At 37.5% G+C, this 26,443-nt stretch overlaps 1 protein-coding gene and 1 pseudogene across 2 annotated transcripts in view; one reads left to right on the top strand and one right to left on the bottom strand.

The window, feature by feature from the left end:
• Positions 1 to 223: 223 nt before the first annotated feature.
• LOC133091759 (periodic tryptophan protein 1 homolog) lies at positions 224 to 1,420 on the top strand (annotated as a pseudogene).
• Positions 1,421 to 6,846: 5,426 nt separating this feature from the next.
• The window catches only part of ZGRF1 (zinc finger GRF-type containing 1), a 64,327-nt gene continuing 44,730 nt past the window's right edge, over positions 6,847 to 26,443 (bottom strand). For both annotated transcript variants that reach the window (XM_061191143.1, XM_061191144.1), the window contains 13 exons: positions 26,000 to 26,139; positions 24,015 to 24,158; positions 22,624 to 22,738; positions 20,604 to 20,866; positions 18,747 to 18,906; positions 14,866 to 14,943; positions 14,514 to 14,661; positions 12,762 to 12,889; positions 11,129 to 11,252; positions 8,494 to 8,670; positions 8,221 to 8,355; positions 7,239 to 7,500; positions 6,847 to 7,063 (listed from right to left, as the gene is read on the bottom strand). In XM_061191143.1, coding sequence (XP_061047126.1) covers positions 6,906 to 7,063; positions 7,239 to 7,500; positions 8,221 to 8,355; positions 8,494 to 8,670; positions 11,129 to 11,252; positions 12,762 to 12,889; positions 14,514 to 14,661; positions 14,866 to 14,943; positions 18,747 to 18,906; positions 20,604 to 20,866; positions 22,624 to 22,738; positions 24,015 to 24,158; positions 26,000 to 26,139 — 2,032 coding nt within the window. In that variant the 3' untranslated portion in view covers positions 6,847 to 6,905. The remainder of the gene's footprint in view (positions 7,064 to 7,238; positions 7,501 to 8,220; positions 8,356 to 8,493; positions 8,671 to 11,128; positions 11,253 to 12,761; positions 12,890 to 14,513; positions 14,662 to 14,865; positions 14,944 to 18,746; positions 18,907 to 20,603; positions 20,867 to 22,623; positions 22,739 to 24,014; positions 24,159 to 25,999; positions 26,140 to 26,443) is intronic.

The raw sequence follows: 26,443 nt of genomic DNA, 5'->3' as shown, positions 1-26,443 counted from the left end.
AGCTTCAGTAGTTGTGGCCCGCGAGCTTCAGTAGTTGTGGCCCGCGGGCTCCAGAGCGCAGGCTCAGTAGTTGAGGCGCGTAGGCTTAGTTGCTCCGTGACATGTGGGATCCTCCCGGACTGGGGCTCGAACCCGTGTCCCCTGGATTGGCAGGCAGATTCTTAACCACTGTGCCACCAGGGAAGCCCCTGTCCATTTCTTCTACCTAGAAGAATCTGTAGAGCTTAGTAAAAAAGAAGTGAAACGTCTCATTGCTGAAGCAAAGGAAAAATTACAAGAAGAAGGTGGCAGTGATGAAGAGGAGACAGGTGATCCTTCAGAAGATGGCATGCAGGGTGCCTGTACCCAGGCCCGACCTCGGGAGCCCCTGGAGGATGGTGACCCAGAGGATGACAGGACGCTGGATGATGATGAGCTGGCCGAGTATGACTTAGATAAATATAATGAAGAAGGTGACCCAGATACTGAAACTCTTGGTGAATCTCTTTTGGGTCTTACAGTCTATGGGAGTAACGATCAAGATCCTTATGTTACTCTGAAAGATACGGAGCAGTACGAACGTGAAGTTTTCTTGATTAAGCCCAATGACATTCTCATAGTTTGTGGCAGAGCTGAACAGGACCAATGCAATTTAGAGGTACATGTTTATAATCAAGAAGAAGATTCTTTTTATGTCCACCATGATATCCTGTTGTCTGCATACCCTTTGAGTGTGGAATGGCTGAATTTTGATCCTAGCCCAGATGATTCAACTGGAAATTACATTGCTGTGGGAAACATGACCCCCGTTATTGAAGTGTGGGATTTTGATATAGTGGAACTCTTTAGAGCCAGTCTTTACACTTAGAAGTAAGCTATCAAAACAGAAGAAAAAGAAAGGAAAGATGAATTCCTCAGCAGATGGGCATGCCGATGCTGTCCTTGACCTTTCTTGGAATAAGCTGATCAGAAATGTGCTGGTCAGTGCATCAGCTGATAACACTGTTATTCTGTGGGATACGTCCTTGGGGAAACCAGCAGCCAGCCTTGCCATACATACAGACAAGATCCATACTCTCCAGTTTCATCCATTTGAAGCACAGACTGATTTCTGGATCATATGATAAGTCAGTGGCTTTGTATGACTGCCGAAGTCCAGAGGAAAGCCATCAAATGTGGCGATTCAGTGGGCAGATTGAGAGTGACTTGGAATCACTTTTCACCTTGTCATTTTTTGGCCAGTACAGATGACGGTTTTGTATATAATTTGGATGCACGTTCAGATAAGCCAATTTTTACACTTAATGCACACAATGATGAAATTTCTCGTCTTGATCTAAGCAGTCAAATCAAGGGCTGTCTTGTGACTGCATCAGCAGACAGGTATGTGAAGATCTGTGTGAAGAATCTGTCCATTTTATTGGAATATAGTTTTTCGTAGTAGACTCTTATGATCCTTGGTATTTCTGTAGTGCCGGTTGTGACTTCTCCTTTTTCATTTCTGATTCGGGCCCTCTCCCTTTTTTTCTTGATGAGTTTGGCTAAAGGTTTATCAATTTTGTTTATCTTTTCAAAGAATCAGCTTTCAGTTTCATTGATCTTTTCTATGGTGTTCTTCATCTCTATTTCATTTATTTCTGCTCTGATCTTTATGATTTCTTTCCTTTAACTAACTTTGGGTTTTGTTTGTTCTTCTTTCTCTAGTTGCTTTAGGTGTAAGGTTAGGTTGTTTATTTGAGATTTTTCTTGTTACCTGAGGTAAGCTTGTATTGCTATATACTTCCCTCTTAGAACTGCTTTTAGAACTGCTGTATCCCATAGGTTTTGGATCACTGTGTTTTCGTTTTCATTTATCTCTAGATATTTTTTGAGTTCTTCTTTGATTTCTTCAATGATCCATGGGTTGTGTAATAGCATATTGTTTAGCCTCCATGTTTGTTTTTTGCAGTTTTTTTCTTGTAGTTGATTTCTAATCTCATAGTGTTGTGGTCAGAAAAGATGCTTGATATGATTTCAGTTTTCTTAAATTTACTGAGGCTTGCTTTGTGGTCCAGCATGTGATCTATCCTGGAGAAAGTTCCACCTGCACTTTAAAAGAATGTATATTCTGCTGCTTTTGGATGGAATGCTCTATAAATATCAATTAAGTCCATCTGGTCTAATGTGTCATTTAAGGCCTGTGTTTTCTTATTGATTTTCTGTCTGGATGATCTGTCCATTGATGAAAATGGGTTGTTAAAGTTCCCCACTATTATTGTATAAGTGTCAATTTCTCCTTTTATGTCTGTTAACATTTGCCTTATATATTGAGGTGCTCCTATGTTGAGTGCATGTTATTTGCAATTGTTATATCTTCTTGGATTGATCCCTTGACCATTATGTAGTGTCCTTCTTTGTCTCTTGTAACAGTCTTTATTTTAAAGTCTATTTTGTCTGATATGAGTATTGCTACTCCAGGTGTCTTTTGATTTCTATTTGCATGGAATACCTTTTTTTTCATCCCATCACTTTCAGTCTGTATGTGTGTCTCTAGATCTGAAGTGCATCTCCTGTAGACAGCATATATACAGGTCTTGTTTTTGTATCCATTCAGCCAGTCTGTGTCTTTTGGTTGGAGCATTTAATCCATTTACATTTGAGGTAATTATCGATATGTATATTCTTATTGCCATTTTGTTAATTGTTTTGGATTTGTTTTTGTAGGTCTTTTTTATTCCTTTCCTCTTTTATTCTCTTATCCTGTGATTTGATGACTATCTTTAGTATTGTGTTTGGATTCCTTTTTCTTTTGTGTGTGGTGGTATAGCTATTATAGATTTTTGGTTTGTGGTCACCATGAGGTTTTGATATAGCAGTCTGTATATATATATGATTGTTTTAAGTTGCCGATCTCTCTCTTTTTTTTAACATTTATTTATTTATTTGGCTGCGCCAAGTCTTAGTTGCGGCACACAGCATCTTCGTTGCGGCATGCAGGATCTTTAGTCGCGGCATGTGGGATCTTTAGTTGCAGCATGCGGGCTCTTAGTTGCAGCGTGTGGGATCTAGTTCCCTGACCAGGGATTGAACCTGGGCCCCCCTGCGTTGGGAGTATGGAGTCTTAACCACTGGACCACCAGGGAAGTCCCAAATTGCTGTCTCTTAATTTCAAATATCCCACATTTGCACTCTTCTCCTCTCATGATTACTGGTTTAGATGTTATATTTGTATGTGAATGATTTTCTACCTTTACTATATGTTTGCCTTTACTGGTGAGCTTTCCCAATTTGTAGTTTTTGTGTTTCTAGTTGTGGCCTTTTCTGCCTAGAGAAGTTCTTTTAGCATTTGTTATAAAGCTGGTTTGGTGGTGCTGAATTCTTTTAGCTTCTGCTTATCTGTAAAGCTTTTGATTTCTCCATCAAATCTGAGAGCCTTGCTGGGTAGAGTATTCTTGGTTGTAGGTTTTTCCCTTTCATCACTTTAAATATACTGTACCATCCCCTCTGGCCTGCAAGAGTTTCTGCTGAAAAATTAGCTGATAATCTTATGGGGATTCCATTACATGTTATTTGCTGTTTCCCTTGTTGCTTTTAATATTTTCTCTTTATCTTTAATTTTCATCAGTTTGATTACTATGTGTCTCAGTATGTTCCTCCTTGGGTTAATCCTATATGAGACTCTCTGCACTTCCTGGACTTGGGTGACTGCTTCCTTTCTGTTGTTAGGGAAGTTTTCAACTATTATCTCTTCAAATATTTTCTCAGGCTCTTTCTCTCTCTCTCTTCTCCTTCTGGGACCCCTATAATGTGAATGTTGGTGCATTTGATGTTGTCCCAGAGGTCTCAAACTGTCCTCATTTCTTTTTCTTTATTCTGTTCCATGGCAGTGATTTCCACCATTCTGTCTTCCAGCTCACTTATCCATTCTTCTGACTCATATATTCTTCTATTGATTCCTTCTAGTGTGTTTTTCATTGCAGTTATTGTATTCTTCAACTCTGGTTGTTCTTTATCTTTTCTAACTCTTTGTTAAAAACTTCTTGTAGCTTATCGCTCTGTGCATCCATTCTTTTCCCGAGTTCTTGGATCATCGTTATGATCACTACTCTGAACTCTTTCTCAGGTAGATAGCCTACCTCTATGTCACTTAGTTGTTCTTCTGGGGTTTTGTCTTGTTCTTTTGTCTGGAACATATTCTTTTGCTCTCTCATTTTGTCTACATTTATATTTGTATTTTTATATATATGGAAGGTTAGTTATGTTTCTCAACCTTGGATAAGGGGCCCTCTGTGGGAGGTGTCCTATGAGTCCCAGCAGTACACTTCCCTCTTGTCACCCAAGGGCCAGGGACCAGCTGGTCCCAGGGTAGGTTATGATCTGTCTGCTGACTTGGTTCCACAGGCTGCTGGATCTTAGTTTTCTTGCTTCTGGTGTCTGCCCTTGGTGGGTGAGGCTGGTCTAGAGGCTTGTGCAGGCTTCCTGGTAGGAGGGGCCAGTGCCTGGGCACTGGTGGGTGGAGCTGGGTCTTGGCCCTCTGGTGGGCGGGGCCATGTCTAGGGGCATGTCAAGAGGTGGCTGTGGGCCCAGGAAGTTGTTAGGCAGCCTATCTGCTGATGGGTGGGGCTGTGTTCCTGCCCTATTGTTTGGCCTGAGGCATCGCAACACTGGAGTCCACAGGCTTTTGGGGTGGGCCAGGTCTTGGTCCCAAAATGGCAGTCTCCAGGACAGTTCACACTGATGGATGCTCCCCAATACACCCACCATTGGTGTCCTTGTCCTCACAGTGAGCCACAGCTGCCCTCTACCTTCACAGGAGACCCTCTAAGACCAGCAGGTAGGTCTGACCCAGGCTCCTATGAAGTCACTGCTTTTGCCCTGGGTCCTGGTGCACATGAGACCTTGTGTGCACCCTCCCAGAGTGGAGTCTGTGTTTCCCCCAGTCCTGTGGAGCTCCTGCACTCAAGCGCTGCTGGCCTTCAAAGCCAAATGCTCTGGGGGCTCCTCCTCCTGATGCCAAACCCCCAGGCTGAGGAGCCTGACGAGGGGCTCAGAACTCTCCTGTGGTAGAACTTTTGTCATATAATTGTTCCCCAGTTTGTGGGTTGCCGACCCAGGGGTTATGAGATTTGATTGTATCATGTGTGTGTCCCTCCTACCATCTTGTTGGGTTTCTTCTTTATGTCTTTGGATGTAGAACATCTTTTTTGGTAGGTTCCAGTCTTTTTAATCTCCTCGTAAGAGGAGACGAGCTCAAGGTCCTTCTGTTCTACCATCTTGTGTTTTGTGAAAATGTGGCTCCTTTCTTGTCCATGTAATTGACATAAGGTGGCACTCAAGTTTGCACTCTCAGTAGAGTTGGGAAGTAAACTGGTCCATTAAGGTTACTCCTTTTCTTCTGGTTGTAAGACACACAATTCCAGTGTAGAAAAGTAACTTCCAACTAAGCAAGGCCTCTTTGGGGTAATGGCAGATTGTTAAAGGCTTCTCTCCCCTCCTGTTTTCCCAGATGGTGATGCGGAGCTCAGCTGGGGCACCCACCCTGTCTAGCCTACAGGTGGCATCTCACATGCTATCCTCAGGCCTGGGTCTCTGTCCTAGTGAATCTACTGAGGATGTGCTGGGCTCAAGGGGCTTTTGGGCCCCACCAGGGTCCCCAAGGGGCAATAAGTAATTTCTGAGGTGTCTCCTATCCAGTCAGGTATTGCCTGGAACTCGAGAGTCACATCTTTCACTTACATTAAAAGAGCAAATGCTGTTGCAATCATTAACACATTGTGGACAAGGCTTGGAGAATTACAACTTTGTTTCTTCGTTAGATTTATTTTTCTCCCAAACAAAAGAAGAGTTTCATAGAGGTAGACTGGTCATTTTTTACAGTGAATTAATTCAAGTAAGCAATTTTCTGCATCTTTAAAATAAATATTAAGTGACTTGAATCACTCATAAAAATATGAGTTGTTTTTAATTGGTAAAGACAAATATTTCATTGGTATTATAATCAAGCCCTTGCCATTTTTCCAAGTAGGATAAGTAAATGTTCCCTTGTTACTAATGGCTAAAAATCATACAACAAATGGTTTAACTTATTTACATATTTACATATGGAATATAAGCATAGAAAAAAGACTGAAGCAATATGTTAGCAATTATTATCTCTGGGTAGTGAATCTCCAGGTGCTTTTCATTTTCTATTGTATACTCTTCTGTATTTTGCAGATTTTCTATAAGGGGAATGTATTCTTTTTATAATATTTTAAAATCCATTATATACTATATATACCAATAACTACTATGCAAATAAATGCACAGGAAAGAGACTATAGAATGAAATGAGCCAAAGGGAGTCTTTCATCCATCCATTCATTCATTTATTCATTCATCCAACAGATACTTACTGAGCACCTACTATACCAGGGTCATGGCCAGTTTTGAGCAGTGCTGTCTTCAGGAATGAACTTTTAGTTCATTTTTCGTCTTTCTTTTGTACTGCTTAAAAGTTTTATTGTGAATACGTTTTTACTTATGAAATGACAGGGCATTATATTTATTTTTAAAAGATTCGGCTAGAGCTGTAGTTCAGAAAGAAGTGTGTTGGTATAACTGTGTAGACATGTTTTAACAGATGAGCTTTTGAGATATTCACTTATTTTTGAAGTAACATTGGTATTCCCCATAAAGGCTTTTTCCTGCTCCTTGTAAAATTCATTTCTTTAGCAAACAGAAGCCATAATTTTTAGAAAAAAATTATTTTTATTAGTGAGATTTTATATTACTTTCAACATCTGCCTATCTATCTTAATATAAGTAACTATACTTTTTCTGAAGAGCAAAATTTTACATATGTTTATTTACTTTTGTTTAAATATCTTATTTCAATAATGGGTTTGGGGTAATAAAAATATACAAGTGTATAGTGTAAAATGAATTTGAAATTATATAAATACAAACTATATCATGTCTTTTTGCGAATAAGATTTATCTTTAGATTTATCTTTTTCACTCTTTTTCTTCTGTTTTTCTTCTGCTTGTTTTTCAAAATAATCTTTAAGGAAATGGTTCAGCTGTGGTTCATACTGGCTTGCGTGTTGCAATCCATCTTCCCTCCCTTAGAAAGATACAAAACATGAGACAACTATATTTTACAATAGTTTCCATATTATCATTTCACTCATCTCCCATAGTGGCAAATTCAGAGCTGTTCCTACCTGAACCACCCCAAGCACTAACCCAAAAGTCAGTTTTAATTCAAAATGCTTGAATTAAATACATTTTTATTTTACCTTCACAGTGTTGGATCACACGCCCCCATAGTCGATTTTTCCTCAGACAGGCTAAATTTCCTACAATCAACAAATGCCTCCTTCCTCTGGTCAATGCAACATTCATTCTTTTCTCTGAATCAATAAATCCTACTTGTCTGGTCCTTACGCAGGACAGAATAATGATCTCCTTTTCAGCTCCCTGAAAAGCATCTACTGTGGACACCTGCACAGCTTTCATATCAGGATGGTCAAAGTCCACGGCACTGAGTAAATGACAGAGCTGTGGAGGAAAGAAAACAAGGCTCATGTGGTGCAGACGTCATGAAGAACCTACGCCTCTCAACCTAGCCACAGCAGCTGTCATCATTTAACTAATAGTGGGTAATTTTCATTTTCTTTTTTATTACTCACAGAGATTTGGCTAATTTCTGAAATGATAAATAACTAATGATAATGTAAGTTATGAAACAAAATCCAAGTGATGATTTATCTTTTGCTAGGAAACTTATTTAGATATGCTAATTTAGAGCTGATAAACTAAATGAAACAGATGAAAAATACTAAAAATAAATAAATATAAATGAAAACTAGTTAGAAGTAACTGACTTGTGTGTAGATTAATATCTGGTATCTATCTTTGATTTACTGATAAAATGTAATAATAATGAAAGAACATTTTGGAAAACAGATTCAATCCCATCTGTCCCAAAACACAAAGCATATACCATATTTCCTTTCCTCTAATTTATTTGCATTTTTGCCCCAACAGCTGTAAACTGAATTTAATTAAACCTTGTTAGGTTTACATTTAATTACACAAAAAAAAAGCCAGACTAGACAAAAGTCTGAATGCTGCTTTTTTAATATATTAACTACAGTCCCCAAAGTTTTTCTAGCACCAAACCAACACAAACCAAACTACTACAAATGTGATATCAAATATTATAATATGAAATTATAATATTTAATAACGATAAATATCATAATAGGTAATACAAACCTTGTACATTTGGGATTTGTATAATGTTATCACCCCAATCATAGAGCCCGCTATTCCACTTGCAATCAGTGATTGGATCAGCTTGAGTGTAAAAGCAGCTTCTGCCACATTATGAAAGCTGTTATCTCTTTCAATCTGGAATAAGAAACAGAACCTAAATTACATTTCCCAGAAACACTACGGAAAGACCAAGAAAAGCATGCAAACAAGAACAATAAAATTAAAACAGGAAACTAAACTGTGTTGACTCTTATGAACACTAATGTCATTTACCTGTTCCAGTCCTTTAACATTATAGAAACACAGGGTTGGGAGCCATTCCAGTAAAGGGCTCCTCTCTGTTTCTGAAACACCATTCATGAGGTTTCCTTCATAAAACAGATCATTAGCAATAGCACTGATTGTAGGGTGACAACGGTACTGGGTTCTCAATAGAACTGGTTTGTGACCCTAAGAAATTTAAGTGCAGAAAAATAAGGAATTAAAACAGCATTTTTTTTCTTAGTGGAAAAAAAATCCACAATAATATTTTAAAGTTTAAAAATACTGCCATATTGTGCTCTTAGTAAATTAATTACAACCATGATAAAATGAATAAAAAGGATTTTTTTGAATTTACTAAAAATATTTTTATAGTAAACTTTTTATACCAGAAAATTATAAAATATAAACAAATCTTAGACTATCTAATAAGTATGGTACCTAACATCATGCTTTCATAATCTATATGGAATTGGCCTAACACTAAATTGAAAATAAATCTTTTAAAAAATTAGAAACTGTTGCTGATAACTCATTAACTATCCTCCTTAGGTACAAGCCATTTTTCATTCTGAATCTTCAAAGAAGTTTCCGATTTTCTTAATACATCATAAACCAACTCCCATCTACTTCAGGGCTTTCCTTGAGTATGTTCTTTATTCGTAATATGTTCTGTAATATTGTTTGAACATTTTGAATAGTTACAAGGCACTCTAATAATATGTAATAAAATGCAGGATTAGTGATCACATGGACAAAGGATCTTCTATGGGGGAGAAATATGTGAGGAAAAAAATCAATCCCCAATATTCTTTTAGGGCATAAATATGTGAAAAGACAACCCACCAAATGGAAGAAAATATTTGCAAATCATATATCTGATAAGGGATTAATATCCAAAATATATAAAGAACTCCTACAACTCAACAACACAACAAACAACCCAATTCAAAAATAGGTAAAGGGCTTGAATAGGCATTTTTCCAAAGATAAGTGCATGAAAAGATGCTCAACATGATTAGACATTAGGGAAACCACAGTGAGATACCACTTTATACCCATTAAGATAGCTGTTATTTTAAAAAATGAAAAATAACAAGTGTTGGTGAAGATGTGGAGAAATTAGAACCCTTGTACATTGCTGCTGGGAATGTAAAATGGAGCAGCTGCTATGGAAAAGAGTTTGGCAGTTTCTCAAAAGTTAAACATAGAATTACCATCAGATCCAGCAGTTGCACTTCTGGGTGTATACTCAAAAAAACTGAAAGCAGAGACTTGAACAGATAATTGATACCAATTTTCCTAACAGCATTATTCACAATAGCTGAAGGGCGGAAACAACCCCAATGTCCATCAACAGATGAGTGGATAAATAAAATGTGGTGTACACATAAAACGATGGACTATTATTTAGCCTTAACAAGGAATACAATCGTGACACATACTAAAACATGGAAAAACTGTGAAAACGTTATGCTCAGTAAATAAAGCCAGACGCAGAAGGGAAAATATAGTATGATTCTACTTATATGAAGCACCTGTAATAGGCAAATATAGAGACCAAAAGTAGAATAGGGGTCACCAGGGGCTCAGGGGAGAGGGGAATGAGGAATTATTGTTTAATAGGTACAAAGTTTCTGTTGGGTTGATGAAAAAGTTCTGGAAAAGGATAGGGTAATGGTTGCACTACATTGTAAATGTACTTAAAAAAAAAAAAAAAAGTAAAAGTACTGTTATATGCCACCAGTGTGGATAAACCTCAAAAATGTCATGCTAAGTGAAAGAAGCCAGACACAAAAGGTCACATATTGTATGATTTCAAGCTGTATGATACGAAAATTGTAAGACTGTATGATATGAAATACAGAAAAGATAAATCCATACAGACTGAAAGCAGACCGGTGCTTGCCAGGGGCTGGAGGGAGGGAATAGAGAGTAACTGCTAAATGGGTACAGTTTTATTTTGGGGGGATGAAAATGTTTTGGAACTAGACAGAGGTAGTGGTTGCACAGCATTGTGGATGTACTAAAATGCCACTGGATTATTCATTTAAAATGGTTAATTTTGGGGGGGGATGATTTGACAGATTTGTAAAATTTATTGTTGGTTATGATTGCTTTCCACATTTAAATAAATATTCACTTGTGAATTTTAATTTTTGCATCATTGAAAGTGAACTCCCAAAATGTATAAACCCAGGCCCCCAAATCTGCATCCATCCCAGTGAAAAAAAATGGAAGAATGAGCCTCCAAATGACAGTAATTATAAAATGGTTAATTTTACATCACGTGAATGTCACCTCAACTTAAGACTATATGAATAATTTTTAAATTTAAAAAAATGTGAAGTAGAGCTCTACAACAGCTCTACAATAGGGGACATGGATAACAGAGGCATTATAGATTTTTTTTACTTTACAGCAAAATCAATATACTTACTACCCACTATGAAAGTACACAGGGAAAAGATTCATTTCATTCTTAAATTATTAGGGCCAACTTATCTTTAAGATGAGTACTTTCTAAACAACTCCAATTAAAATAATTTTAGGGCAAGGACTTGGTCTTCTAATATTTTCACTTTCTATCAACCTGCACAGTGTATAATCAATAAATGATAGTTCTGTATGAATTTAGCAGTAGTACCATTAAGCAAAGTCGATCAAAAAGAGTTTGTTCCAATCCATTTTCATGAGCTGCATCAGAACCCTGAATAGTAGGAGGGAGCTGTTTGGGATCTCCAACAAGAATCAGCTTTTCACACTCAAACCTAAAAACAGAATTCTAAAAATTAATCTAAGCAATGAGAGAAACATGCATTAACATCATTTACTGCACTATTTTCTAAAATGTATTTCAAAGAATTTGAATACCATGACACGTTCTCAGAACTAACAAGGCTTAACAGTGCTAATAAGTGTATTAAAAGGCTTTAAAAAGTTGTGCAGTAAAGAATCCTTTACATAACTTTACTTTTTTCCACATAAAACCTAGTGTCCCCTGCCTCTGCAAGGACTTAGTATTTCACAGAACACACTTTGAGAAACAATGATTTTTAGAATCTGTAAACTTAGAAACTTTCTTAGAAGTCATCTGGCTTAAACTCTTGTTTTAGAGATGAAGCATATTAGGCTCTCAGGGGTAAAATGTCTTTCTAAATAGGAATAGAATATAGTGGGAAAAAGTCCAAGTTTTGAAGAAAAACCTATATCCAAATTTTAGCTCTGTTATATTGTGTGGACACAGCAAGTTATTTAATCTCTACAGCTTCACTATTCTTATCAGTAACCTTGATATAATAATACCGTGCATGGCTGTTGTAAGGACTTAATAAAGTATGTAATGTGTTTAGTAGACAGTAGGTGCTCCACAGTATTAACCCTCCACCCTCCCATGCAGGGCCTTACTTTCTCCATCCCTGGCTCCTGAGTAGGGTGACCAACTCATTCTGGTTTGCCCAGGACTGTCCCAGTTTAAACACTGAAGACCCCATGATGCCGGTTATGACGTGTGGAGATTTATTGCCATATATATTGAATCAAAATATATTAACATAAAAGTACTTGTGACGTAAAATCTTTCTTGTGCATTTTCAACACTTACAAACTGGAAATCAGAAGATTAAATATTTACTATAAACAAGAAAGAAAATGAAACAACAAGGGGGACAGAACAAGGCCTAGGACTGAAGCCTACTGAGTCTGGTCTAGTACTCCTTCCACTACCTTTAGGATTCCTCAATAAGAGATGCTTTGAAAGCACAGTGTTTCAATTGGCTGAGACAGCTTAGAAGATTTCATAGTTTCCTAAATTTTAGTAGACAAATTTTCATTTTCAACTTATTTTTCTTTATATACTTTATCTACTTTCATAATCTAAAAAATATTTTCAGAACCTACACACTGGAATTATATCAAGGTAAGGAACTAAAGAACATTCTTCAGTAGAGTTAGGTTCTTAAACTATGACTAAAGAGGCACCTTTAGTCTGGCTGAGAAGTCTGCAACGTTCTAGTAGAATCCTAGCACTAGAACTTTCAAGGCTTTAAGAATGTCTAAACTGTGATCCAAGTACGTGATCCAATTGCCTCAACTGTGATCTAACAAAATTTTGACACATTAACCCCTCCCTCAAATTTCCCTCTGGATTCTTTCAAAAAATCATTTAGTACTTGCGTTGCTAGGAATTTTCACAAAAGTTTGGGAAGAGTTTGAACTGAGGAAATGTTTGAAATAATTGTAACATCTGAGCATCTTTGGAAAAGAACCTCTTAGGTTACCTTGCAATGGGAAGGAGGGAAGCCGGTTCTGTGATTTGACTACACTCATCCAGGACAGCCACAGGAAATTTAAGATCATTCATGCACGGGAATGGGCAGGCTGCACAGGTAACTCCAACTACTCGGACCTTTATTACAGTAAGAATGTTATTCATTAACAACTATTAAACAAATTAAGAGAATATATTTACCAAAGAACTTGCAGGCTAAAATCAGAAATGAGCAGGTCCTAATTTAATCACTGGCAATCAGAAATCATAGGGCACTTTACCTCTACATTTTCATTATTCCCACATAAGAAATGGAAATTCCTCTAAGAGTTTTATTTATGAACAGGTGATACCAATGAGCAATAGTTTATAGTAACCGGGCTTTCACTTAGAAAGGCATCAAAGAAACCATTAACAATTATTCTTACATACCAATATGCTGGATAAGGATGTAAAATGGTAAGTAGTTTACATAAATGACTAATTTGCATTAATTGAATGTAGTCAAACTAAGCCCCTCTGGATTTGGTTGGGGAGAAGGGAGGAAAGGTAAGTCTATAACTCAGATAATAAAAAGCTGGTCTGAAGGCTTCCAAGGACTTCTAGAACCCAAACTTGTTGTAGATTGATTATTATTTCCAATTCTCCCTCCTTCCGCGTGACAGTATTACTCATCCACACCCTTTGCTGCGTGCCTCTGCAGTGCCTCCCACCAGAGGAGTAGGTGGAGTATACTTCCCTGCCCCCTGATGTCGGGCTTGGCCATATGACCTGTTATAGCAATGGAATGTTAGCTGACATGCTGTGAACAGAAGCTTTACACGTATTTGTATGATCTTGCCTGCCCTCTTGCACTTCTGCTGTCTGTCAGGAGAGGGGCATCATGCCACAGACAACTGTTCTCAGAACGAGAGGCTTGACTCACACCAACTGACCTGTAGAGTCGTTAAGTTTGTTGTCTTATATTATTGAGATTTTGTTTGTTAAGCAACATTATTTCAGCAACAGCCGACCAAAACAGGGTCCCAAACAGGTTGACTGTCCCAAATCTCTCGCAGAAAAAGTGGACCCATGTCCACGTTGTCCAACAAGCCAACAACCCTCTTTTCCTCCACTCCCTTTTCCTTCCCCCAGGCTCTCCTTTCACAGGAGAAAGCTACTAAATGAGTTCTTTCTCTCCTCGCAGCTGACGCCCAGACTGGCCTGGATCAGAACCTGATGAAGATGATGCTACTTGTTGCAGCCGGAGACGCTGTGTGTCCAGTGCTGGTTCCCAATACCTGGGATCAAGTGTCTGAGCCTCCTAGATTCTTAGGATAGATTTCAGACAGACCCTGAAAGGATTGGTTTTCTAGGAAAGCACCAAAGATAAAAATGAACTTGGATCTTTTGCCCAGTGTCAGACTTTGTCTTCCTCTGTTTCTCCTAGAAGAAAGCCAAGTTTCGTTTAACTTCCCAGGAATCTATTCCCACCTCTTCACTTTCCCCTTAAGCCTATAAAGAGATATACATATAGGGAGAAAGAGAAAAGATGACTCTGTCATGGAGAGTTGGATGTGTTCACAAATTTGAAGAACGCTTTGCAATAAAATAAAACGTGCACTGGATGGACAGGCACACTTCAGTTGAATCTGAGCTATCACAGTCATTTGTTTTATTTAAGGGAAATAAATAGGAATAATATTCCTATCAACAGGAATAAAAGGGATCTGATCGTATATATAAATTAAATGAATAGACAAACTGAAGCTGCTCCCCTCACCTGCTTCAGCAGGGTTTTATTGGTCCCCAGTTTATGCTGCTCAATACTTTTCCTCACGTAGACTCTTTCCACAGAAGTCAGGTCTTCCTTCATGAGTGCATGTAGTTCTTTTAATTGTTCATTTTCATTTTCTGAGCCAGCATGCAAACTTAAAAAAGAATTACATCAAAGAATACCCTTTGATTCCATTTTCACAGCATCACAAAAAAGTAAAATATAGATTTCCTAAATTAACACCAAGAAAAAGATAAAGCTTTCTCTAGTCGTCTTCAGAAACCAGATTTAAGGTAAGACTTATATAAAATTATACTTCTGTGAACATTCTGTGACTTTTGGAATTTAGCGTTCTTACCTGTAAGGTAAAACTGGCTTGGCAATCTTCCTGACACTCCCAACCCTGACAAACTTTTCAAATCCAAGACTAAGAAGCCTTTAAAGAAAACAGGGTAAAATAGAGTCTGATTATTTAGAAAATGGAATCTAAAAGTTTCACATAATATTTACATTATTAAAATTAACTTTGCATAACAGTATATTTCATATTATGTAGTTCAATGTGAAATGCCTAAACTCAAAGTAAATATAATATAGTTGAAAGACTTTTTTATAAAATGTTTCAGAGAATTTAAAAAATATGTATTATCTTTTTTTTTAAAGCATGCCTTTATTTTCTTTTATTTTAACTTTATTTATTTATTTATTTTTGGCTGCATTGGGTCTTCGTTGCTGTGCACGGGCCCTCCCCAGGTGCAGCGAGCGGGGGCCACTCCTTGCCGCAGCGCACAGGCGTCTCACTGTGGTGGCCTCGCCCGTAGCGGAGCATGGGCTCTAGGCGTGTGGGCTTCAGCAGTTGTGGCACGTGGGCTCAGTAGTTGTGGCTCGCGAGATCCAGAGCACCAGCTCAGTAGTTGTGGCCCACAGGCCCATTTGCTCCGCAGCATGTGGGATCTTCCCGGACCAGGGCTCAAACCTGTATCCCCTGTATTGGCAGGCGGATTCCTAACCACTGCACCACCAGGGAAGCCCAAAAATATGTATTATCTTATGTTGAGGGCTCATGAAACGTTCATAAAATATTTATGTTAGAATTTATCACAAAATTGCCCTGGGAATTCCCTGGTGGTCCTGTGATTAGGACTTGGCTCACCGCCGTGGCCCAGGTTCAATCCCTGGTCAGGGAACTAAGATCCCAAAAGCCGCGCGGCCAAAAAAAAGACAAACAAAAACTACAAAAAACAAAGTTGCCCCTAAAGACATAATAATATGGAAAGCAATAGCTACCATATATTTAGCATCAAGATTTAGTAGGAAGAGTGTTAGCCTCTTAACATACCTTATCTTGTTTAATACTCATTACAGCTCTGCACAATATCTCATCTTAGAGATGAGGAACTGAAACTCAAGTCAGGTATTTTGCTGAGGCCACATAGCTAATAAGTAGAGTCAACCATGATTCAAAGCTAGGCAAGTCTGTCTACCTCCAAAGGCTATCAATGACTGTTCTTCTACATACATTAGCCCTCAGTGAGGGCTTTGTGAAGAAGCGGCCCTCACCTACCCTTCCCACTTATATATCTTATAGCTCTAGCTCTATGCTAGGAACAGAGCAGGAGCTCACTGAACACCCAGACTTCTAAAACATCTACCACCTCGAATGGGAAATAAAGAGCTGGAAAACTAAAGAAACTATAGCTCTCCAAACACAGTTTTCCTAAATAATTTTGAAGCAGTTTATTTAATGTCAATACATGAATAGACTTCAATTTTTGCATTTTTTCATAGTTTTCATCTTGGAGAATAGTCAGCTATTTTTCAGCCTGAAAAATACATTTTTTTACATTTTCTACAAATGTAAAAAATACATTTTTTACATTTACATTTTTTTCAATGTAAGTTTGCATTAATTCTTTTTTTTTTTTTTAAACTTTTAAATTTATTTATTTATTTATTTATTTATGGCTGTGTTGGGTCTTTGTTTCTGTGCGAGGGCTTTCTCTAGTTGTGGCAAGCTGGGGCCACTCTTCATCGCGGTGCGTGGCCCTCTCACTGTCGTGGCCTCTCTTGTTGCGGAGCACAGGCTCCAGACGCGCAGGCTCAGTAACTGTGGCTCGCGGGCCCAGCTGCTCCGCGGCATGTGGGGTCTTCCCAGACCAGGGCTCGAACCCGTGTCCCCTGCATTGGCAGGCAGATTCTCAACCACTGCGCCACCAGGGAAGCCCTGCATTAATTCTATAATAGAGAGTATAGTATCCTCATCATACCATGGGGCAAAAATGTTTTATTTCTTCTCAAGAAACTCTTTGTCCTATTCTGTCCATTGCCATTGAAATGCATTATCCAAGTGCACAGCTAAATGTCAGTTCACTGTAAAGAAATGTATGAGTCCAGCTTACATGCAGTTGAGGTATAGATCCTAAATGCAGATTCACCTTCCTCAGGTCCTCATCAGAGGCTTAAGCACTAAAGAATCTCTTCTACGTGTTTTCTGTTACTTTTCAGTAGTTAGTACTTACTCTTCTAGCTTCTTGATTTTTCTTTTCTAACAGTCTACAGTTAAATTTTAATCTTAGGCTAAGCAATCTGAAGTTCTTTGCTGTTTAGTCTCCAGGTAACTTGTCATTATCTTGAATCAGAAAATGTCCTCAGCCACTGTTTTAGATTACTCAGAGTACGGACAGGTAGAACCTTCCTGGAGGGCAATCTTGCAAAGTATATTAAGAAGCTTAAAAATGTTCATATCTTTTATTCTAGGCCTAGGACTTTTTCTTCAGGAAAGAATCAGAAATGGAGACAAAGACTTATGTTTAAGGAACTTGGCTGCAATATTATTTATAATGGCAAAAATCTGGTAAGAACTTACTGATCAAAAATTGCTTATTGTATAAGAAAATCATTGCATTTAATAGAGCTATGAAAAATTTTGGTTTCTAAGCTTTAATACCATAGAGAAATAATCACTGAGTAAAAAAAAGCAGGACACAAAACAATATATACTGTTGAATACTAATTTTGGAAAACAAAATGAGTGTGTGTATATGTATTAAAAGTCTGTAAAGAAATATAATAAAATATTATCTGTACTGTCTGCATATTTTCTGCCATAAGCATTAACTTATGTAATTATAAAAGTTGTTTTAAAAAGTCTACACTTATAAATAACAGATTATTTCTCCTAATCAAACTTTATCATTTATGTGAAATTCAGATCATTAAACATTGGAATACTGGTAAAACATTATGTAATACTTTCTTTGCTTTTTTTTTTGGCCACGCTGCGGCATGAAGAATCTTAGTTCCCCAACCAGGGATCGAACCCGCGCCCCATGCAGTGGAAGCGCTGAGTCTTAACCACTGGACCACCAAGGAAGTCCCAATTTTTAATAAAATTTACACAAAAATTTTACACCTGTAAAACAGATTGTGCTATTGCTTTCCATGAAACAGCAACAGGCTAACTTATTAGGCTGTAAGTAGGATAAAATCAAATACAAAACCTGACAATTTTGGTACAGGGATGGGATAAAGGTAAAACTAAAGGTAGATCCCTCTTACTGAAACCAAAAACATAATTTAATCAAACTGTTCAGCTATTTTACTATTATTTGTTCATATAGGCAGGCAGATAAGAGAATAACCCACGACTTGGTTTTGCAATTTTAGCCTACTTCCATGGTAACCACCCAAAGCTCCTGGGTCAGAGACAAAGGACTTTTACTTATGGCACAGGAAGCAGCATAAGCACCAACATATCTACTGTGGTTTCCCTTGGTCCCCATGTCCTATGAGGAGACACAGAGAATCCAGATGGATGCCTGCACTGCAGTGGATTGAGTTGTAGGAAAGGAACACTGAGCTTGGGAATCCACTATTTCTATAACAAGCAGTAAGTAACCCTGCTCTTTGTCCTGGAGGGAGATACTACCTCATCAGTCAAGGTTGCTCACTGCAAACACAACCCTAAGAAATGTGCTGAGTAAGAGTGGTCAGGGCCTTGCACGGTAGATTCCTCCCCCAACAATACACGTTCTGGGCTGGACTCAAATTTTTACACGAGCAACTAATAAGTTAGCCTGTTACTGTTTCATGGATGCTGGTTCTTGAGTCAGAGATAAAGGCCTTGCATGTCTGGCATACCCAGCAAAAATACGCATGGACACTCGGGGCCTATGGTGATCTACCTCTCTCAACAATAACCTAAAACATTAGGTACTGAAATACACCTGTGATACCTACCCAAGAAGTACTCTGTCAACAGCTACATTAGTAGAAGAAGAAATCAAAAGTTTCCATGGTCTTGCATTTCCAACTGTAAGAGCTTCACTCTTTTCAAATAGCTGCACAAAAAACAAAATCACCACTGCCAGCAAATAACTCTTTCCTGCTCCAAAAACACCTAATTATTTTGAAAGGGAAAAAAATAAAGGCAATGTCATAAATAAATTTCTGAAAAGCACAAGAAATATTTCATCCATTTCCCTCTCTCCTTCATTTAAGTAATTTATTAAAAAATATTAACTGAGTGCTCACTATGGGCTTCATTAGGACAAGGGATAAATACATAGATAACTATTCAAAAGACCTCCATATTTAATGAGACCATAGTCTACTTAGGAAGATAGACAAGCAAAGAACAATGATAAAACAATATGGTAAGTAACATTGTTGGTATCAGAGAAAGAACATCTCTCTTTGCTTTGGTGGAGATGGGAATGCTTCCTAAAAATAAAAAGAGTAGCAGAACTAAATCTTCCAGGATAAGATATCCTGTTAAAGAGAGGGTCATTCTAGGCAGAGGCATGACAAAGCACATAGCTGACAAGTATTTCCATACAGCCTACAGCAAACAGCCAAGACATGAGGCTGTCTGACAAGGTAGGCAAGGGGATAAATCACATGAGTTCTGCTTGCTATGGCTAAAAGTTTGAATTTTATCTTAAAGACCAGGGGAAATCAACGAAGGATTTTAAGTAATGGAACTAAATCAGATTTTTTTTAGAAAAACTACTTGAGTGAAAATATGAAGAAAGGTAAAACTAAAGGTAGATCAATTAGAAAGCTGTGTGAGATGATCATAACAATAATACATGCTAACTTTACTAAGTGCCTCCCATGTGCCAGACACCACTCTAAGCCCTTTATTTATGTTAACTCATTTAATCCTCCAAACCTATGAGACAGATGCTATTATCAAACCCCATTTTACAGAGTAGTCTCACCAACTAGGCTATATGGAGGCATGATGAAGGCTTGGATTGAGGAGGTGCTAATGAGTTGGCGAGGAGAGAATCAACATGAAAAGTAGGTACAAACTAGAAGGGACATCTCAGTGACTGATCTGATGAGGGGAGAGAAACAGTAAGAGAGATGGAGGAGGATTAAGAGAAAGTCACTTAATCTAGGGAGAAAAATAATCTAGGATGACTTCCAAGTGTCTAGCTTGGTCAACAGAGTGGATGTGAAGCAAATCCTCAAAATAGGACGAAAAGTAGGATCAGCTTCAGGGAAAAGGTCTGTGAGAGGAAATGAGTTAAAGAGGGAACAGATTCCAGATAAAAGTAGTAGCTCTGAAGAGGAGAAAGTAAAGCTCCTTCACTGAGACAGAACCAGAAGAGTAAGAATAGGTCCATACTTGGGTAAGTTGGAAAAGGAAGGCAGGACATTGAAAGGAGTTTCTGTTACGACCTCCATTTCCTATTTTAGAAGCAAAATCAATTTCAGAGAGAGAGTGGGGCAGGGGCAAGGATGGGATTATGAGAAGGATGAAGGTTTGGAATAGCTACTATGAAGGATGAAGGGTGAGCTGACTAGGAATTAATTAATAGAGAGCAACACGTAGATGTCTAGATCAAATCTGGATACTTTGATAATGAGAGTATAATGCTACCCATTCATCAGATATGCTGTCTATTCTCCCTTTTAGGGTGGTCAGTTCTGCTCTCATCTAATAGTTTACTAAAATGGGTCCAGATTTGAAAAATGTAGTTATTCCGGAATCTTGTCTGACTAGGAAATTACAAGCGAGCAGATTGAGTTACAAAAGCTTATATGACAATGTAGTTACTAGAACCGTTTTCTTTTCTTGCTTCTTACCATGTATGATCGTGATAGGGAGGGTATGAATTCCCAGTTCCTTCACTTCTTCAACACTTTCACGTGATGCCATCATTTGCGCTATCTGAATTAGAGCTGTAGCTTGATCCTTGTTTAACTTGTGGGCCTGAATTAACTCACTAGCTAACTGCAATGTTGCTCCTGTACTGAGTAGTTCAAATTTTGTGTTGATATTCGAGAAGGCTGGTGGGATAAATTTTCTCTTATTGACTCTCTTGTTGCTCATTGTAGTTGATGAAGACCTAAGCAAGTGAAAATTTTTTTAAATGAGGGGCTTTTGAAATAGGTGAGTAGACCTAGTCATAACTTAGCCTTCACTTTATAAGCATCACAGCGAACATTTTTTTGGAGACACAAATGAACATATACCCCAATTTGGAGGAGGGTGGAAGAGAACTAACATTTGTTGAAAAGCTACTATGTGCTGGCATTATACTAAGCATTTTACATGTTACTTGATGCAATCTTCACAACAATACTAAGTAGTTAATTATCCCAAATAGAGGTACAGAAATATTAACATTTTTTCCCCCAAAGCACACAGCTAATAAGTCGTATACTGACTTAAAGCCCATGTTCTATTAAACAAAACCGACTTAGGTAATTAATATAGCCTCCATTTAAGGTAAAACTGCAATAAACTGGTTTTATTTCTATTGCTATTAAGACTGAATTCCTGGGCTTCGCTGGTGGCGCAGTGGTTAAGAATCCACCTGCCAATGCAGGGGACAAGTGTTCGAGCCCTGGTATGGGAAGATCCCACATGCCGCGGAGCAACTAAGCCCGTGCACCACAACTACTGAGCCTGCACTCTAGAGCCCGCGAGCCACAACCACTGAGCCCGTGAGCCACAACCACTGAACCCTGCGTGCCTAGAGCCCGTGCTCTGCAACAAGAGAAGCCACCGCAATGAGAAGCCCGTGCACCACAACAAAGAGTAGCCCCTGCTCACGCAACTAGAGAATGCCCGCGCACAGCAATGAAGACCCAAAGCAGCCAAAAATAAAATAAATAAAACAAATAAATTAAAAAAAAAAAAAAAAGACTGCATTCCTTTCAAAGTAGATAAATGACATAATGGATGAGGATATTTATTTTTCTTACCTAGGACTTTATTATGGTGAAAAAAATGAAATACCACAAGTTAGATCATAATATTATAAATTAGAAACTAGACTTTTTCTATCATTTTAGTGAATTCAGTATGTCGCTCCCAATTTTTAAAAAAGGGGCATGGTGCTTGAGAAATTAAAAATGAGATATAGGTTATGTCAAGAATAAAATTAGTATCAATATATATACTGGATTCAAGCTGTAAAATGTTACATAATTTTAAATGTTTTAAATGTTAAATAATTTGTAGCATAAAAGTACAGATAAATAAATAAATAAAAACACTCAAAAGATCCTTAGGAAATTATTCCTTGACAAAGGAAAAAAATTTGCAGTAACCCTTACTAGACTCTACCACAATAAATAAATAAACAGATAGATGAATGGGTGGATTGTTGGGAAATGATGTGTATTCCCCTTTCTCTTTTGAACCACTGACAAACAGTAACCTCATAATCCCTGAAAGAAAATTAACACTTTGTTGGCAAAAATTTATGTAATGTACTTTTTAAAAAATTTATTTATTATTTACAGCTGTGTTGGGTCTTCGTTTCTGTGCGAGGGCTTTCTCTAGTTGCGGCAAGCGGGGGCCGCTCTTCATTGCGGTGCGCGGGCCTCTCACTATTGCGGCCTCTCTTGTTGCGGAGCACAGGCTCCAGACGTGCAGGCTCAGTAATTGTGGCTCACGGGCCTAGTTGCTCCGCGGCATATGGGATCTTCCTTTTCCAGACCAGGGCTTGAACCCGTGTCCCCTGCATTGGCAGGCAGATTCTCAACCACTGTGCCACCAGGGAAGCCCTATGTAATGTACTTTTATTACATTTTCATATTTACAATTAGTCATCATTTTTTAATACCAATGACCCAAAGGTAAATAATGACTTACATTGTTAACAGGTACTGTGTTAGAGGTAGAGTAGCTGGATTAAAGTTGTCCTGAATATTTTTCAAAGTGGTCAGCTCTGTGCTAGCATTACAAACCAGTAATGCATGGACCACTGCTGTAGACAGAATGCAGAAAATTAACATTAAACGTAAATGAAATGAACCATTAAAAAAATCTATTAAATGTACACATAACTCAGAGTTCAGATACTGAATTAATCACACAACATAAAATAAACGCTTAAGTACATGCAGAGGTCCTTTTATCCATTAAACTACTATACTACCTGCTCATTCATACTTTATAAATTGCATAACTTACATCAAATTTGGACTTCCATGTCAGTTAATGAATAAGAATAACTGTTTTGAGTTAGGGTGTGGTGACACTGCTTAACAGCCATTTCGATTTAATCAGCATACATTGTACAGTAGTGTTTGTGGAATTTTTTAACATTTTCTTGCATTTCTTCCTCAATTATTTTATAGGAATATATGGAAAGCAGAAAATTAGAATGCTGTTATTGGTGAGGAAACAACTGCAACAAATATGAAAATATGCATTCAAAAAATGACAAATGTTCACTTAATTAGGCTCTTATTGAACTCAAGCTGGTTGACTAGGTTTATTCAGTTCTAAAAGAAAAAAAATCAAGTTAAAAATGTCTATGAAATATTTGAAATGGGTCGTTAAATGCTGTGTCTTAATTAGATATGGACCAAATTTGACCATCAGAAATTACTCCAGAGATCAAAATGTATAGAGAAGTATACCGATTCATAGAACTGGATAGGGACTCAGCTTACTAAAGCTTCCTTTATTAAAAGAAAAGTAAGGCTCATAGCCTACTGTCTTATTAAGAATTTCTCAAGGCAGATGATAAAATAGCCTCAAATGAAAATCATACCCTCCTGCTCAACTGCTCACGAAATCTCTTGCAAAATCTACAAGACTTCCCAATGTAAAAATAAATGATTTGTTTACTAAATGTACACTACTAGAATAATAAACCAAGAGGATTAAATAAATCAAGAACTGGAACTTGATGTAAGAAATTATTTAAGAAAATTCTTATTTATATGTTTAATATTTATATTTTTAGAAATTGGGTATATACCATGTAAAATTCAACTTTAACAAAATACTTAAGTGAGGCGTCAAGATTTTATTATATTCTTAGCCCTCTAGGACTTGAGCTGCAGAAATATTTAGATGTTCAACTTTCATACACATTTCAAGAATACTGTACACAATAATAGGAAGTAGAGGTGGATGCTTTTGGTTGCCTTTAATCAAACAATCCCACACAAAGTTAGCATTCTTGCTCATAGTGCATCACATGTCTTTCATTCTTTTTCAATACAAATTAACATGGGCATAATAATACTTACTGTTAGTGGGCCAATTCGAAGGGAAATAACCTTTCAAAGGTAGTAGCTCTACCTCATTGATAGATGATGGACCAAAGAAAGTACTACATGCAATAAAAGTATCCAATTCAAAGTCTAAGGTTTTTGAAACCACCCAAAGATCATCTGAAAAGACAAACACTTTTAAAGGATTCAGAACTATGCTCCATCCAAAGCTGCCTTTGATTTCTTTGATGCTTAGTCCTACATTATTTCTCAAAAAAAACAAACTTGGTTATTATCACCAACAAGATTCCACCCAGACACCCAAACACATAACATTTCACTTCCATGTTTTTAACTCAATTAGTTTAATGTTTTTAAAGTTACTTTATAATTATTTTTTTAAAAAAACACTGTAAATAAAGCAAAGACAACACCTAACTCATTTTTCTCTTATAGCTACATTTGATTTTCCCAAGGTAGAATATTAGTCTAAAAATATGCTCCACCACGTAAAGGTTTCTATGCTCAAATAAAGTTGGCAATCCGTGGATAGAATACAAGTTCTCTTAACAGACTTCCACTTAACATATGTTCCAGATTAATTAACGTTCTCCTTTCTTCTCCATAGTACACTGAGCACTCATAGCTAGTAGGCTGCTTTCCAGAATATCTATGCACTATTTCTACCATCAGTGGAGTTTACACTTACAAAGAGTCAACAGCATTTGTTCTAAAACTTATTTATACTAGTTGTATTTGCTATTATAATTATATAACTTAATCACATATTATTTGACCCATTATGAGTATGAAGGAAAAAACTTGTTGTTTAAAGAAAACTACATTCCGGGCTTCCCTGGTGGCACAGTGGTTAAGAATCCACCTGCCAATGCAGGGGACACAGGTTCGAGCCCTGGTCCAGGAAGATCCCATATGCTGCAGAGCAACTAAGCCCGTTTGCCACAACTACTGAGCCCATGAGCCTAGAGCCTGTGCTCCGCAACAAGAGAAGCCACCACAGTGAGAAGCCCGCGCACTGCAACTAAGACCCAACGCAGCCAAAAATAAATAAATAAATAAATGTATTAAGAAAAAAATGTAGGTAGCTATAAGGTACTAGATTTAGCTTTGCTTTGTTGATTCAAACTTTCTTATATCATTTAAAATAACTAATCAAATAACAAAAGCAAGTTAGGTTAGGATCAATGACAAGAGTGGGTCATGAAAGCAAAGATAAAAATTAACCCAACTTAGGGACTTCTCTGGTGGCGCGGTGGTTAAGAATCCGCCTGCCAGTGCAGGGGACAAGGGTTCGAGCCCCGGTCCGGGACGATCCCACATGCTGCGGAGCAACTAAGCCCGAGCGCCACAACTACTGAGCCTGCGCTCTAGAGCCCGCGAGCCACAACTACTGAGCCCACGTGCCACAACTACTGGAGCCTGCGCACCTAGAGCCCATGCTCCGCAACAAGAGAAGCCACCGCAATGAGAAGCCTGCGCACTGCAATGAAGAGTAGCCCCCGCTCGCTGCAACTACAGAAAGCCCATGCGCAGCAACAAAGACCCAACGCAGCCAAAAAAACAAAAAAATTTTTAAGGATTTTATTTCCAAATATACAAAATTTGGGGTCCAATGTTGTCATATTGTGCAGCAATGACAGAAGTATCACTAAACTCATTACATTTTCAGCTTATTTTTTATATTAGGTTCAGGGTACAGTTCATTCAGTATACTTATGATGCCAAGAACTTGGTGTGACTCTTTAACCAAAATTAAACAGTTTTTGGTAGCCTATAATAAAGCTTTTAAAAAAACTAAAATTTAAAATATGCTTTTTAGGGGTGGGGGGAATAAAATAAAATATGCTTTTTAGAAATGGTCTAATTTATTATACAATAATTCACAATATGTACTATGAAACTGTACTCTTAAAAATCTCTTTAATATAAAGAATTTACAGGGCTGTATGTAACTGAGATACAAGGCTAGACTCAGCCACAACATAATCAGATCAACTTACCTTTGCTGTAAGTCGAAGAACTTTCCTTCCGACTCAGCTTAAGATAAAGTTTGCTCTTAGGTTCATTATAAAATTCAGGATCTACAGTAGTAAACTTCTTTAGTTTACCATACTTTTTTCTTTGAAAATCAAACCCTTTTCTGCAAAATGAGTAAAAGACAAAAGTGAATTTGAATATTAAGGTATGATTTTTTTTAATTGAGATATAACTGACATATAACATTATATTAGTTTCAGGTGTACAACATAATGATTTGATATATGTATATACTGTGAAATTATCAGCGTTAAGTCTGGTTAACATCCATTGCCACACAAAGTTTTTTTCTTGTGAAGAAAATGGGTGAACTGTTTTTATTTTTAAATAAATTGAATTTTTTAAAAAAGCACTGAAGAACTCATTGCGTGTATAAAATTTTTTTCAAATAAAAATTTTTTCTTGTA

Source organism: Eubalaena glacialis, chromosome 5 (genome assembly GCF_028564815.1).
Source record: "Eubalaena glacialis isolate mEubGla1 chromosome 5, mEubGla1.1.hap2.+ XY, whole genome shotgun sequence".
In the NCBI taxonomy this organism is placed as follows: Eukaryota; Metazoa; Chordata; class Mammalia; order Artiodactyla; family Balaenidae; genus Eubalaena; species Eubalaena glacialis.
Note: the sequence above shows the minus strand (reverse complement) of the source record. Positions and strands in the feature narration are given on the sequence as shown.